General features: G+C 28.9%; 1 protein-coding gene across 1 annotated transcript in view; it reads left to right on the top strand.

Moving 5' to 3' along the window:
- Positions 1-15,225, top strand: part of LOC111628732 (leishmanolysin-like peptidase) — a 99,852-nt gene that overhangs the window by 80,956 nt on the left and 3,671 nt on the right. Inside the window, 5 exon segments of the mRNA XM_023372568.1 lie at positions 4,153-4,263; positions 6,391-6,523; positions 8,681-8,770; positions 8,878-8,947; positions 12,905-13,038. Of these exon segments, the coding sequence (XP_023228336.1) occupies positions 4,153-4,263; positions 6,391-6,523; positions 8,681-8,770; positions 8,878-8,947; positions 12,905-13,038 (538 nt within the window).

The following is a 15,225-nucleotide window of genomic DNA, read 5'->3' on the forward strand; positions in this document are numbered from 1 at the left end:
ATATACAAATTATTAGGTTGTTCAGAAAGTAATTTCGTTTTTTTACCGCCATTTTCATTCTAAACCATATTATCATTATATATTTTGACAGCTAGCATTTTAAGGCTTATTTGTAAAAAATTTTGTTTGATTTTGTGCAATTGTTTATTTTTTGTGTTATCAAAAGCAGCATTTTTGGCATATTTTGCTCTTTTATTACCGAAAAGGTAAGAATGCTGTTCAAGCGAGAAAAAATTGTGTGACGTATATGGGGAAGATGTATTGACAGAACAACAGTGCCAAAACTGGTTTACAAAATTTCGTTCTGGCAATTTCAATATTGAAGATGCACCACGTTCTGGATGGTCAGTTGAAGCCAATGAAAACAAAATAAAAGGTACTGATTGAAGCAAACTGCTGAATAACAAATGTGAAATCACTAAGAGATTAAATTAGTCAAATTGAACTGTTTATGATTACTTGAAACGAATTGGTTTCATTTCAAAGTTTGATATATGAGTTCCACATGTTTTTAAGGAGAGATGCTATCTTTAGTGGGATTTTAAGGAAATTTTTTTTTTTTTGGAGCTTTTACCAGACAATTCAACAACTGATTCAAAAGTGTACTACCATCGAGTAAACAAATTAAGTATTATCATCAAACAGAAAAGGTGGCCAGAATTGATCAACAAAACAGGTATAGTGTTTTACCACGATAATTTCACACAAGTTTGGTAACTTGTCAGAAACTGTTATAACTTAGATGGGACATGCTATCGCACAAACCATACTCGCCAGATTGAGCACACTCAGATTATTACTTGTTCCGGTCTATAAAATTTTTTTAACTGTAAGACATTTACTTGAAATGACAATGTCAAAAATCACTTGAATCAGTTTTTTGTAAGCAACAATAAAAACTTTTATGAATGTGAAATCATGCTACCAGCAGAAACGATGACAACAAATATTTGACCAAAATGATCAATAAATAATTCAACGAAATATTTATTTATTAAAGACAAAACTTAAATAAATTTAACTGGCGATAGATTGGACTGCATCACTTTACTTGGCAAACTGCCACAAAATCATGGATCTTATATATCAGTTTTCAATTTGTATCTGTTACAGTCAAAACCCGTTTTTAGTTAGAACGCGTTTTAACTAGTTGAAACTAGTTTATACTNGAAAAAACGAAATTACTTTCCAAACAACCCAATAATATGGAGAAATAAATTAACATAAATGATTCCAAATATTTGAAATTTGGGCTGATGATCCAGCAAGCTTTATGATATTTAATTAAAACAGTTTCCACCAAAGATTCAAAAATGTAGGTATTATTTTTACACTGTTCCAATCTGATGTAAACCTTCAGAAATTGTTAATCTTGTCAATGCAACTATTACCTCACATACATGAAGTTACTGGTATTGTTCTACACCATGTGATCTACAGCAGCAGCTGTGTAGCATCAAGGGTGTTATTTTTAATAGTGGCTTTATTGTTTCCAAATTTTATTAGTTTGTAATTTTATTATGTAAATAAGTTTCCTCCCTTTGCATTTGGCAAGCAAGATTTACACCTGTATCTCTTCATTTATGGACCTTTTCACATATCATTTAGCTAGAATGTTACATTCCCATCAGTTAAAATTACCTGTTTCTCAATCTCTGTCACTACAAAGGCTCATTTCTAATGATAGATATATGGACAGCAATAGAAAAGTCTTATGTATGTAACCTACCTCTTCAGAAATGATGTCATGATATTGTAGTTTACATTAGTGCCATGTTAGATCTCTGCCTAAGTATATTAGTGAACACAAAACAGATATAAAAGTGGATATATTAAGTACTGCATTGGCAAGATTGGAATGGTATAAAATAATACATACTACTTCAAATCCAATCACCCTGTTCTTGGTGGAAACTGTTATAATTAAATGTCAAAGGGCCTACAGTATGTCATCAGTCCAAATTTTAAATATTTGGAATCATTTATATTAATTTCTTTGGCATTAAAAATAAACAAATACAATCATTATAAGATTGCATATGCATCTATGTATAAATCTAATATTTTTTTAGATTTGAAATTAAAAAAAAACTGTTCTGTGCAATTGAATTCCTTGTTCTTTCTATACATTCTGAAGAAGCTTGAATGTAACAAGTAGGGACAGAAAGAATAGGGGGTTTTTGGCTGAATACTAAATATTTGGCCAAATAGCAGCTGATTTATTTACAACTGCTTGAAACAGAATGCTTAGACTTTAGTCCTTAGAATAAGATGGAGGGAAGTGTCTTTATTATTGAATAAAAAATAATAATAATTCTTTTAAAAATGAAAAATTAAATCTTGCCATTGAGGTCTGTCACTTTTTGGTAGCCCCACCAAAAGTTTGCTGAACATACTATACGTTCACTAAATAAAGCTAGAAATATTTATGATGACCAACAAAATTGCTTACTTCCTATGAATGTAGCAGCATTAATTAAATGTTTCTTCATTACAATTTATCACTCTTGAATTGTGATTTTAATAAGTAAATAGTATTTGCTCAAGATCAATAGCTATGTTTGTTATAGAATTTAAAAATATTGTTATTTTTATTCTATTTTGTGTTTTATTTTTTTCTTCCTTTTCTCTCTCTTTCATTCCTCAAAGTAAAATGCTTATAAATATGCTAAATGAATTAATTTAGTATTAGAGATAGTTGTTAGATGCTAGCTCTTATTAAATTTAATAATTTAGAATTGGCTTGGAGTAGGACTCGAACCCACAACTCTCTCACTTACCCAATAGTATTGAGCTTTGAGATGCTAATTATAAGCATATACATATATAATCAAATATGTAAACATATTTTAAATTCTTTTTGAATTTAAAATCATTTGGCTGAAAACCAAATGAGTAATAAATGTGCTATCTTAATTGGATCATTTGCCATAAACACCTATAATGATTTTTGCATTCACTAGAGCAGTGGTTCTCAACCTTTTTTGTTGATGTACCCCATTAGCCCATTAGTTGTTTCTCGAGTACCCCTTACATTTTTGTACGTAAATTTTATAATTACTGCGTTAGATGTATACAGCTCTTATAACTGAGAGCCATAAAAAGCTCTAACTATAACTAAAAGTGGATTACTTATTTTACGTAAATAATAAATTTAAACAGGTACATACATTTATTTATTATTATTTGATAAGTANTAATTAAATGTCAAAGGGCCTACAGTATGTCATCAGTCCAAATTTTAAATATTTGGAATCATTTATATTAATTTCTTTGGCATTAAAAATAAACAAATACAATCATTATAAGATTGCATATGCATCTATGTATAAATCTAATATTTTTTTAGATTTGAAATTAAAAAAAAACTGTTCTGTGCAATTGAATTCCTTGTTCTTTCTATACATTCTGAAGAAGCTTGAATGTAACAAGTAGGGACAGAAAGAATAGGGGGTTTTTGGCTGAATACTAAATATTTGGCCAAATAGCAGCTGATTTATTTACAACTGCTTGAAACAGAATGCTTAGACTTTAGTCCTTAGAATAAGATGGAGGGAAGTGTCTTTATTATTGAATAAAAAATAATAATAATTCTTTTAAAAATGAAAAATTAAATCTTGCCATTGAGGTCTGTCACTTTTTGGTAGCCCCACCAAAAGTTTGCTGAACATACTATACGTTCACTAAATAAAGCTAGAAATATTTATGATGACCAACAAAATTGCTTACTTCCTATGAATGTAGCAGCATTAATTAAATGTTTCTTCATTACAATTTATCACTCTTGAATTGTGATTTTAATAAGTAAATAGTATTTGCTCAAGATCAATAGCTATGTTTGTTATAGAATTTAAAAATATTGTTATTTTTATTCTATTTTGTGTTTTATTTTTTTCTTCCTTTTCTCTCTCTTTCATTCCTCAAAGTAAAATGCTTATAAATATGCTAAATGAATTAATTTAGTATTAGAGATAGTTGTTAGATGCTAGCTCTTATTAAATTTAATAATTTAGAATTGGCTTGGAGTAGGACTCGAACCCACAACTCTCTCACTTACCCAATAGTATTGAGCTTTGAGATGCTAATTATAAGCATATACATATATAATATATAATTTTTAAAAATGCAATGATGTATTTTTTTATAATTTAGATGGTATTTACCAAATTATGACATGTCACAACCTCTAAAATGGGGACATAATTTGGGTTGTAATTTTGCTATGAAAAGTTGTAAAGAGTGGATTGATACTAGACGATCAAGGTAAATATATTTTATCAAGTACATTAATCATTTTATCTATTAGAATCAAATGTTTTTCTATACTATTTCCTATGAAGTGGATTCAGAGTGTCATAATGTAAGCCAAAAGTATTCAAGTTTTTCTGTAATTTCTACACACAGAGGAGTGACTGTTCCACATCTGGACACTTTTTGGTTTACAGTTATTTGTTATGAATTGAGGCTGTGGAAGATTTAATTATACACTGCCAATTCATTGTCCATTTCCTAACTTTTGAAGCTATCATTTCGGCAGTATCAAAAATAGGTTTCCCAAAAAAAATTTTTCAAAATGGAAAATTGTTTTTCTTAGTGGCACTTCTCTTCAGACAAAAATTTTAGCCAAAAAAAAAAAATTTTAAATATCATGCACATTTTATAAAAAATTTAAAATTATCATTCTTGTATTCAAATACAGTAATTAAAAAATAACTCAAGAATCAGAAAAGTGACAATCATTCGACAACATAAAAATTTTGAATTGCACTTTTAAGTGAAAGTGGATATTTTAAGCTACACATGCTAATAATAGTTATGCCAATGTTAGCTAACATTCTATCAAAAGAGATATTAAATAAAAAGGTTCTTGACACTGGATAAAGGATGAAGAACCTACAGGTATTTGTGGTGGCAGCTGGCAAATATATCATTTATGTCAAATAAACATTCTTTTAATCTGTTTATAGATACCTCACAAGGAAAAAATCATTCATAGATATGTAACAAGTTTGTCATCAGAAGCAGAATCATTCTGCATTCTTACTCAGGCAATACTTTAACAGTGGCATTTTGAAGATCACTCCTAACTAGAAAACTTATTAATGATTAATGTTCAAAAGGTACAATGCTGATGCAAACTTGATGCAACATAAACAAAATTAATTCCACTAATGGGCACATTTCCACTATCAGATGCATCCAGTAGCAGAAATAGAATGTATTTTTTAATATGCAAGTGATAGTGACAAAACTTGTAATTTGACAGTAATGTAACAGGGACATGCACCACAATAGACATATTTCTTCACAGCTTAGTCTTAACTGGAATGCTGCAAAACATGCTGAGACTGAAATCTTACAACTGTTGCCTGAAAAAGTTAAACAACAGCCCTAAACTGGTTTACCACATTCTATGTTCATATGGTTCCCCTCCATCTTGTTGAAGTTCATATCACAGATTCAGTACTTTAGGAAGCCTCTTGATGAGATACGTCATAAAATTTAAATTTTCCATTGATGGAACTGCCTGCATGTGGAAGAGTTTCTCCTGTAGTTTAAAAAGTTTAAACTTAAATATATTATTATTATTACAAATACTTTCTCATAATTGAAAATAATGGAGTCACTTCCAGTAACATCAATATAATGGTATTTTATTTATTTATTAAAAAACATCATCAAATTAAATAAAAAATTAAATGACATCAGAACATATAAAGTTTTTGATTAGATATTAACAATTGAAAAATTGAAATTTGTTTAAAATTTTTGGGAATAAGGACAGGATGGAATTGAGCTTCTTTTGAAGATAGATTCAATCTTTTACAGTTCACTCTAAGAATTTTATATTAGCAATTGAATAAAGTTTTCACATTTTCTATCAAATTATATAAGTATCTATAATTTGTTAAACACAAATATTCAATGTTTCTCATTGAAATGCAAATGCAATAAAGCAAGATTATCAGTTTTAAAGATAATTTTAGATGTTTAATTACATTACTTTAATAATAATCTACATTTTAAAGTTCAGTAAAAATTATTAGCCAAAATGAAACCAGTAAATATAAATAAGCTATTTTATCTATTTTTAGATTAAAGTTTGAAATATTCTTAAAGTAGTTGAGATAGCCTTTATTTAATGGGATGAAACAATTTNGTACAAACCAATGAATATTATGATAAATGACCTTGAGACATGTCCGTTACAAAAAAAAAACTGTTAAGTGTCAATAATGCACGTTGTTCACATCCATTTTTGCAATAAGACAAATCAAATGAATAATCTTTCTTTTTTATTGTAAAGGCAAAAATGCTGTACAAACAGAAAAAAAAAATGTTTTAGTTACGTACAAAATATATAATAAAATAATTCTTAAAATTATTTAGAGGAGAAAGCATACATCCTTACTGTGATAAAGTGAAAAGAGATCCTTTAGAAACAGAATGTACAGATAATAGAGATTCTGTGGCTTTGTGCAATTTGGTGGAACATGATCAAGAGTTAGATCCTAATTTTCAAGTAAGTGAATCATTTATTTTTACCAATAATGACATTAAAAATATCTATTAGTTTAATAATACTGTATGACCCCACTTAATGCTGCCTTGATTAACGCTGATTCGATATAATGTGATTGCTTGAAGCCTGAAAAAAGCTCAAAATTTACATTGATTTAAATTATTGCGGCATTTCATTGATTTGTATATAATATGATTATTTGCGAACATGAACCAATCAGCAAAAGGTGGCAAAAAGGTGTACCTTCTTTAAATCTGTTTGTTTGGTGCAATTTTGGAAAAAATATAACATCATGGATGCCATAGGCAATATTGATATCACTTAGCAATAATTAACTGATAAATGCATGAATGAAGTGTGGAAGAAATTATGGATGAAGGTGTCCAAGGATTCTCAATGAGAAGAGCCTATTGCTGTATTATTAGGTTGACCAAATTGTCAACCTAATCGATACAGCAGGACTAAGAAATGTAGATGAGCAGGATGTTGAGGAGTTACTGTAGGTTTCTGGTGAGAGCATTACCAATGACAATCTTCAAGAACTGGTAGAACAAGGAATCCATGTAGAACTGGAAAATAGTGATTTTGAAAACAACGAACTCAAAGAATTTCTCTACAGATTTCCTTAGTAAAAGTTTGGTAACAATAACCGAAATTGTTGATCAAATTGTAACGAATGATCCAGATTTTGAAAGGTGTGCAAAAGGCATTTTGGATGCAATCTCTTGATACTAACATTTGCTTAATGGAAGAAAAAGAAAGTGACAAATGATTATCACTAGACAAGAATTTCAGAAGAGCCAGGACTTTCATCAAAAAAATGAACTTTACATATGTTTGTGTGTTGTTTAACATATATTATTATGCAAATTAATATAAAAATAACTTAAAATTAAAGTAAAATCTGTTTATTTTTGGGTGGGTGTTCCCCTTTCTCTATTTGCTCTGTGTTAAAATCAGGGCTGCAGAGTTGGTAAAAAAACACTCGACTCCGATTCCTGATAATTTTAGTAGGCCAACTCTGACTCTGGCAAAATTAAATACCAAGTCATTCTATGGAGGGCAGAGGCACTCATAGGGGATACCCTTCTCTGAATTCTGAAAGAAGTCTGGGATGTTTACCCAAATACTTTTATAGTTAGTATTTTTACTATTTAACTTTACATAATTTTTGTATACAAATAAATATTAATTTTTAAGAAATATTTAATAAGAGGAGAAAGGGGGCAATAAAATTTTACATCTACATAAATTCGACAGCATCTGAACTTCAACTTCACCTTTCCAGAAGAGTTCCAACTAAAAAGTGTGCGATCTAGCTAGCTTCTTCAGCCTCTTGTTCAGAAAAGAAAAATTTGTACTTTGATCAATTAGTCTGACTCATTCAGAAAAATAGAATATTTATTTAGAGCAGGGATAATAAAGGAATGATTCAAAAATATTCAAATTCAATTGGGTCAAAATAATTTAAGTACTAAACACAAAAACTACAAAGAATACTACATATTTAATAAATTAAATTGATGCATTTTGTATTTAAAATAAATGAATTATAACAAAATACAAAAAAGATTTTAAAAAGTTAATAAATATTTTCTTTCATTTAAATAAAAAACCTAAAGTAAATTTGAAATGCAGGAGTCGGAGTTGACATATTTTTTCCAACTCAGACTCCTCTGGTTAGAAATTTCTCCCAACTCTGTCTCCACAGCCCTGGTTAAAATGACCTCGTTTAATGTTGTTTTGTTTAGCACTTTGTCATCTAGGAACTTATCTCGTGTTAAGAGGGGTCTTACTGTATTTAAAAAAAAATGAATATACTNATGATTATCACTAGACAAGAATTTCAGAAGAGCCAGGACTTTCATCAAAAAAATGAACTTTACATATGTTTGTGTGTTGTTTAACATATATTATTATGCAAATTAATATAAAAATAACTTAAAATTAAAGTAAAATCTGTTTATTTTTGGTCGTTTGTTCACCTATTCCTATTTATTCTGTTAAAATGACCTCGTTTAATGTTGTTTTGTTTAGCACTTTGTCATCTAGGAACTTATCTCGTGTTAAGAGGGGTCTTACTGTATTTAAAAAAAAATGAATATACTGTAAATGAAGTAAAAATTATTGAACAGTTTTAACTTAATATTTTTTTAGAATTTTGATTCTATTCCTGGAGTGCCTTATGCAGATGTTGGAAGATATGGAGGTTCAGTAACTTTGGCAGATTATTGTCCATATATTCAAGTGAGAAACTGCTTTTTTATTTTGAATAAATCTTTAAAATTGTAATTAAGATTATTATTGTATTTTACAAAACAATCAGAAGTTTAATGTAATTTAATATTTTTCAGGAATTTACATGGAAATCAAATGATATAATTGTTCGTGGTTCACAATGCCGATTTCCACAAAATAATCCACGTAAGCCATTATGAAAGAGTCTTATATTTTTATCATCATCTTCTATCACTTTAATCTTTTTTAATTAGGTTGATTTTTTTCTCACAGCAAACATTCAGGTTTAATGATATATAATTTTTATTGTGGCATGTTTTAAATTTTACATGTGCATTTTGGACTAATGTATTATCTTAGCTTCTCTTCAGTGATATGAGAGAATTACATGAAAATGACTAGAATTGTACAAACCAATGAATATTATGATAAATGACCTTGAGACATGTCCGTTACAAAAAAAAAACTGTTAAGTGTCAATAATGCACGTTGTTCACATCCATTTTTGCAATAAGACAAATCAAATGAATAATCTTTCTTTTTTATTGTAAAGGCAAAAATGCTGTACAAACAGAAAAAAAAAATGTGTGATGTTTATGGTGGGAGTGCTGTACCAGAATCAACTGTTTGAAAGTGGTTTGCAAAATTTAAAGCATGTAATTTCAGCCTTGAAGATGCTCCCCACTCAGGAAGACCTCCCGTTATTGAAGAGGACCAGATCAAAGCATTATTGGATGAAACCCTCATTACACAACTCGACATAGTGAAGTCATCAAACTGTACTGTATTTCAACATCTAAAGAAGCTCAGATATGTGAATCATTACGACATTTGGATACCTCATGACTTAAGAGAAAAGAACTTACTGGATCGCATCTCCATTTGTGATTCTCTTGAAAGACAAAATGAAAATGATCCTTTTCTGAAGTGTTTAGTGACAAGTGATGAAAAGTAGATTGTTTATAACATCAGCCAAAAATGATCATGGGGTAAGAAAAATGAACTACCATTAAAAACTCCAAAGGCTGGTCTTCATCCAAAGAAAGTCATGCTCACCGTATGGTGGGATGGAAAGGAATCCTGTACTACAAGCTGCTTCCACAGAATCAAGCAATTGATTCTAATAAGTATTGTTTCCAATTGGATGAACTGAACGTGGCAATTAAAGAAAAATGTCCGAAACTGGCCAATAGAAAAGGCATTGTATTTCACCAAGATAATGCCAGATCACACACGTCTTTACGAACACACCAAAAATTATTGGAACTAGGCTGGGATGTTTTACCCCAACCCCCATACTCACCCAACCTGGCCCCGTTGGACCAACATTTATTCTGTTTTCTGCAAAATTTCCTTCACAATAAAAACTTTGATACTTTGGAAGCTTGCAAAAACCACATGGATCAATTTTTTGTAGGAAAAACTGGAAAGTTCTACGAAGAGGGTATCATGAAGCTCCCCATAGATGGCAACATGTCATTAAAAACAATGGTGCATACATAATGAAATAAAAGTATATTTTTAGTTTTAAAACAGTTTCTTTTATTTCTCTTAAATATCGCTATGAACTTTCCAAACAAACTAATAAATTATTGTGCTGTTAAGGAATGAGTATAAGTGAACAGCTAGTATTAACTTGTTTTCTGCCAGAAAAAAGATGTTAACTATAATAATCCAGTCAGAGTAGTAGTTAAAGTGCACTCACTACAAGTGCCGTCCTGTTAAATCATCAAATGTAGTTTTACATCTATTAAAAAATATACATTGATAAATGAAGATTTACAAAACACAATTAAACATAGGTTAACATTTATAAAACAATAATGTTCTTACTAAACCATAAATGTTTGTAGTATAGCATTATAATTTAAATGTTATATTCCACAATAAAAATTATATGTCAGTAAACATGGATAATGTTTGCTGTGAGAAAAATCAACCTAATTAAAAAGGATTGAAGATGATGATAATATTAATATAGCATCCCAACAAATAAGGTCTTTTATAGTTATTATTAGCAAAATATAGACTCATAAAATAAAAGATAAAATTTATAATTTGTATAAGTTTTTGAAATATAAAATTTAAGTTTATTAATATTAACAATTTACATATTATCTTAAAATTTAGATAACTACTGTTTTTATTATTCTTATGCTTTTTATATGTTTTAGTTTAATTTAATTATTCTAAAATACATCTATGTTAATCTAACACACTAGAGTTAAATGTAATTAATTATCCAATACAGTGGGTGATCAGTTAACGAACAGTTCAGATAGTGAACAAATTGGATAATGAACACTTCTGTGAAAGATTTTTATGTTCGGACAACAAACACTTCACAGAACAAACATAAAAAGAAGTGATAACAACAACCGATTGATTTCCTTTGTCTTCAGGTAGCAATTCAAAACCTTTTGGAGCGCGGGAGATGTCGGCTTGGACACTCAATCAGATACCGATTGGAGAGTATTCCTCTGAATTTTGAAACTCTCCCTTGTAATTTCAGCCTTTTGTTTATCTTTCTGACAAATAATTTTTTATAGTCTTCGCGAGACTGTCAGGCGGGTGCTTGTTAAGTTTTGCATTGGTTTTAATTTATGAAAAGTGAGAGTTTAATTGTCCCATCAGATATTCATTAATGTTTTAATACCAAATTTCGAATTTCATCAGGGCCTCGAATTTACATAATTTTTTGTGCACTAGTTGATTTCTGTTCTCTGAATTTTTGTCAGTGCTTTTCTGGACTTTTTTTAAAAATAAAAACTGATAATATTTTGGAGCCTAAAAAGAGTGGAATTTCAAGAACTGTGCTCACCATAGAAACCAAGCAAGAGATAATAGCCAAGGTAGAGAGTAGGCAGAAGATGTCTGATGTTGCTAGGCAGTAAAGCTTGAACAGATCTATAGTAGGCACAATCTTAGCTATGAAAGTTATATCAAGAAGACTCAAGCAGCTAAAGGAGTAATGAAAATCACATCTGAGAAATAAAGAGAATTGAAGAGCTCATAATGGAATCTGAAACTGAATTGATGACAACTCCAAGAAACTCAATGTTTTCTTCTGAAAAAGAGGAAGATGAAAGAGGACCAATGCTGACATCTGTTATTAAAGTTCTTTTGAAGAAGTGGGAGGGTGTCAGAACAAGGTCATCCAAATGGCATCCAAACCAGAATGAGATTAATAGGCTTGGGGATCTCTATAACAAGATTACTTCTGAAAAATCCTAAAGAAGAGAAAAACAATCGACATTGGACAGATTCTTTAACCCCCACAAATGGAAAAAACATGACTAATAAAAATGCAAGACTGTGTATATGTATTTTTATTATTACAAATAAATAAACGTAGTAAGAAAGTATGTATTTTTTATTTTTTGGGTCTCCAGAACAAATTAAACAAATTCCATAAAAACCTGTAGTAAATCAATAATCTATGCATCAGTTAACAAACAGTCGGCAATTGGTTAACAAACAGTTCGGATAGTGAACAAAGTTTTGGAACGGATTATGTTCATTAACCGATCACCCACTGGGTATCCTTATTTTTAATTATATGAGCTAAAAAAGATTTCAGTTATTCTGGATAAATAGTTTAAAAATAATTAAATTTGGCAAAAAAGAAGGTAAATAAACATTAAGTATCCAAAGCTTTAGAAAATCCAAAAGCAAGTGGAATGAAATTTCATTATATATTTATATTTGTATTATTAGTGATATTTTTTAATAAAAAATTTATTAATATTTCAATAAACTTGTAATGTTTATAATTAATAAAATTTTAAACAATATAATTAAAGTGAAAGCATAACAATCAAATTCCAACATTTCTAGAAATGAATTACAATAAAAAACTATATAGATTTAGAAATTCTATTTTTTTAGTGGTAAGCAAACACATTTTCACATTTTGTAAAATCAGTTTAAATTGTTAATTAATCCAATGCCTTAATTATTTATAGATTTTTCTCATTTTTTTTTTTAACTTATAGACTATACTGAAAATCAAGCATATTTAGAAATTAAAATTACATGTTATGATTTAGTTATTATTGACCAAATATATTTTGTAATATTAATATACTTTATATTTATTATGTGACTATCTAATTAAATCTTTACAATTATTTATACATATAGATCCAGAAAAGAATTTTGCTCTTGAATATTATGGATCTGGATCCAAATGTTTCAACCATAATAAAGTTATGTGGGAGGAAAGAACTTGTTTTCATGTTAGACAATGGCAACATTGGGGAAGTGGCTGTTATAAGGTATTATTTTATAAGAACAGATTTAATGAAATAGTTCAAAAAATTTATTATTAATTATAATTAATATATTTAAATTATAAATTTAGATTGTGCTTTAGNAGAAAATTGATCAAATTGAAAATAGTTCGTTTGATTTTCGGCAATTCTCTTCAGCGGTAGGTGTTATATAACAATTACTATGGTTATTGAAATATTGGATGTAAATGGGGTTTGCTTGCAAAACCTCCGCTGACGAAGTCGCGGGTAACAGCTAGTAATATATAATCATGTGAGAGGATAAAATTAATAGAAAATAATTGCATAAATATTTCCTTAATGCTCAAATATACTTTATTTATTCAATTAGCTACTGTTTTGAAAAATATTTAATGTTGTTTGAACAGTGTTAATCTTTTTTGTTTCCTTATACAATTTGCAACAGGTGCAATTGTACATTTATCAAGATTTTTCTGTACATCTACACTTTTTTCTACATTAGGATCTGCATCAAAAAATTTTCCTTGGAATGCATGATGTGATCAAAAGCCAGTTCATCTTTTATTTTGGAACATTCTCTTCTTGTTTGTGCTCCTGTAATGTAAAAGTCACAAGAAGATACAACATGTCACTAACAGTGACACTGTTCTATCTTCTTGTGACTTTCATGGTTTAAATTCTTTTTCAGATTTAAAGGAAAAATTTCAGCAGCCATAAAAAAAAATTGCATTAACTGATTAATGACCTGTTTAATGTGGAAATAGAAAATGAAAATATTATACTGTCTGTTACAGCTACCATCTTCAGTTTCTAGTATAGAAATGAACAGCTGAATTGACTCACTCTCCTCACAACCAACCCAATAATTACTTCAAATATCAAATAAACAGTTGAATTCCTTTACTAGGTTATTAAGACCAAATAATAAATTTAAGTAATTTGACAGAAAGTTAATTAATTATTAACTAGAGATGGCAGCCTAACTGCCAAATTACTTAGTAATTATTTAGCTTTAATAACCCAATAAAGGAATTTAACTGTTTGATATTTCACGCTCTTCTTTTTAATGTCTAATATCATAGTTTTGGCAATAGTTTTCCTAGTTGCACTTTCTCAAGAAATGAGTTATTTCCACTTTGCCATTATTAGAATGACATGTTTTCATTGTTTGATATAGAAAATTTTTTAGCATCCATGAAAAGATAGAATAAAGTTTGAAAATTAAACAGAGCACTGCAAGTTGCATAACTTTCCCAGTCATTATAAGATTTTAATAAGTCAAACAACTACTGGATTACATCGGGCTACTTTTCTGTGATTATATTAAATAATTTGTCACCAGTGGCATGCAGTGACATTTGATGATAGGGAAGCTGTGTTACCATAAAGATTTTAAACAAATACTGGAAATGACAAAAATAGAATTAAAATAAATAAACTATTTAAAGTAGATAATTGACATGAAACAAAGATATAAAAACTTGTTTTTATTATTTTTTATAAACTAACTCTATTCAGCAATTTTTCTGCAAAGTTGTTAATTACTCTGTCATCACTAGCATTGCTTTCAATAGAAAAAGAGCTTTTAAATACTTTGATGGAATCAATGAAGAGCAATTTTTATGATAATATTTCCTCTGAGTGTTCTTTGCCAATGTATCAATTCACTTCATGGTTGAAAAACTGCACTCATAGATGGTACCATAAAAATTAATGATATTAAATCATATAATTCTTTTAGTATGTCTTTATTATAATTAATGACGATCTGAACATATTTTATGTCTGAGTGACTTGCCAATATAATCTGGACAAAAAATATATAAATATTGCAATTCACTACGTAATTTAAATAAATCAAAATCGTTTTAACATTTTTATCACTTTTAGATGTTAATAACTTTAAATATTATGTAAAACAATTTTCCAAAGAGTTTTAATTCTTTAGGTAAATTTTATGGAGAATTTTTTGTCTGAAAATCTGTCAATGTAATTATAATTAAATATAGCTTTTTTATATATGTTTCTTTACAATCTTTTTTATGTTTTAAATCTTAAAACAATGCACTTAGTCAAATAGCTCCCTACCAGTGGCTAATGAATGGAATCATTGGAAGCATTATAAGATATTTTGGTGTGTATCATCCACGAGCTAAACTGAGAGAAGTTGGTGCTCTGTAAAGCACATGCGCGAATGCCTATAATCTAGCT

This window comes from Centruroides sculpturatus, unplaced genomic scaffold, assembly GCF_000671375.1.
Source record: "Centruroides sculpturatus isolate CEXI.00-Female unplaced genomic scaffold, Cexi_2.0 scaffold598, whole genome shotgun sequence".
Lineage (NCBI taxonomy): Eukaryota > Metazoa > Arthropoda > Arachnida > Scorpiones > Buthidae > Centruroides > Centruroides sculpturatus.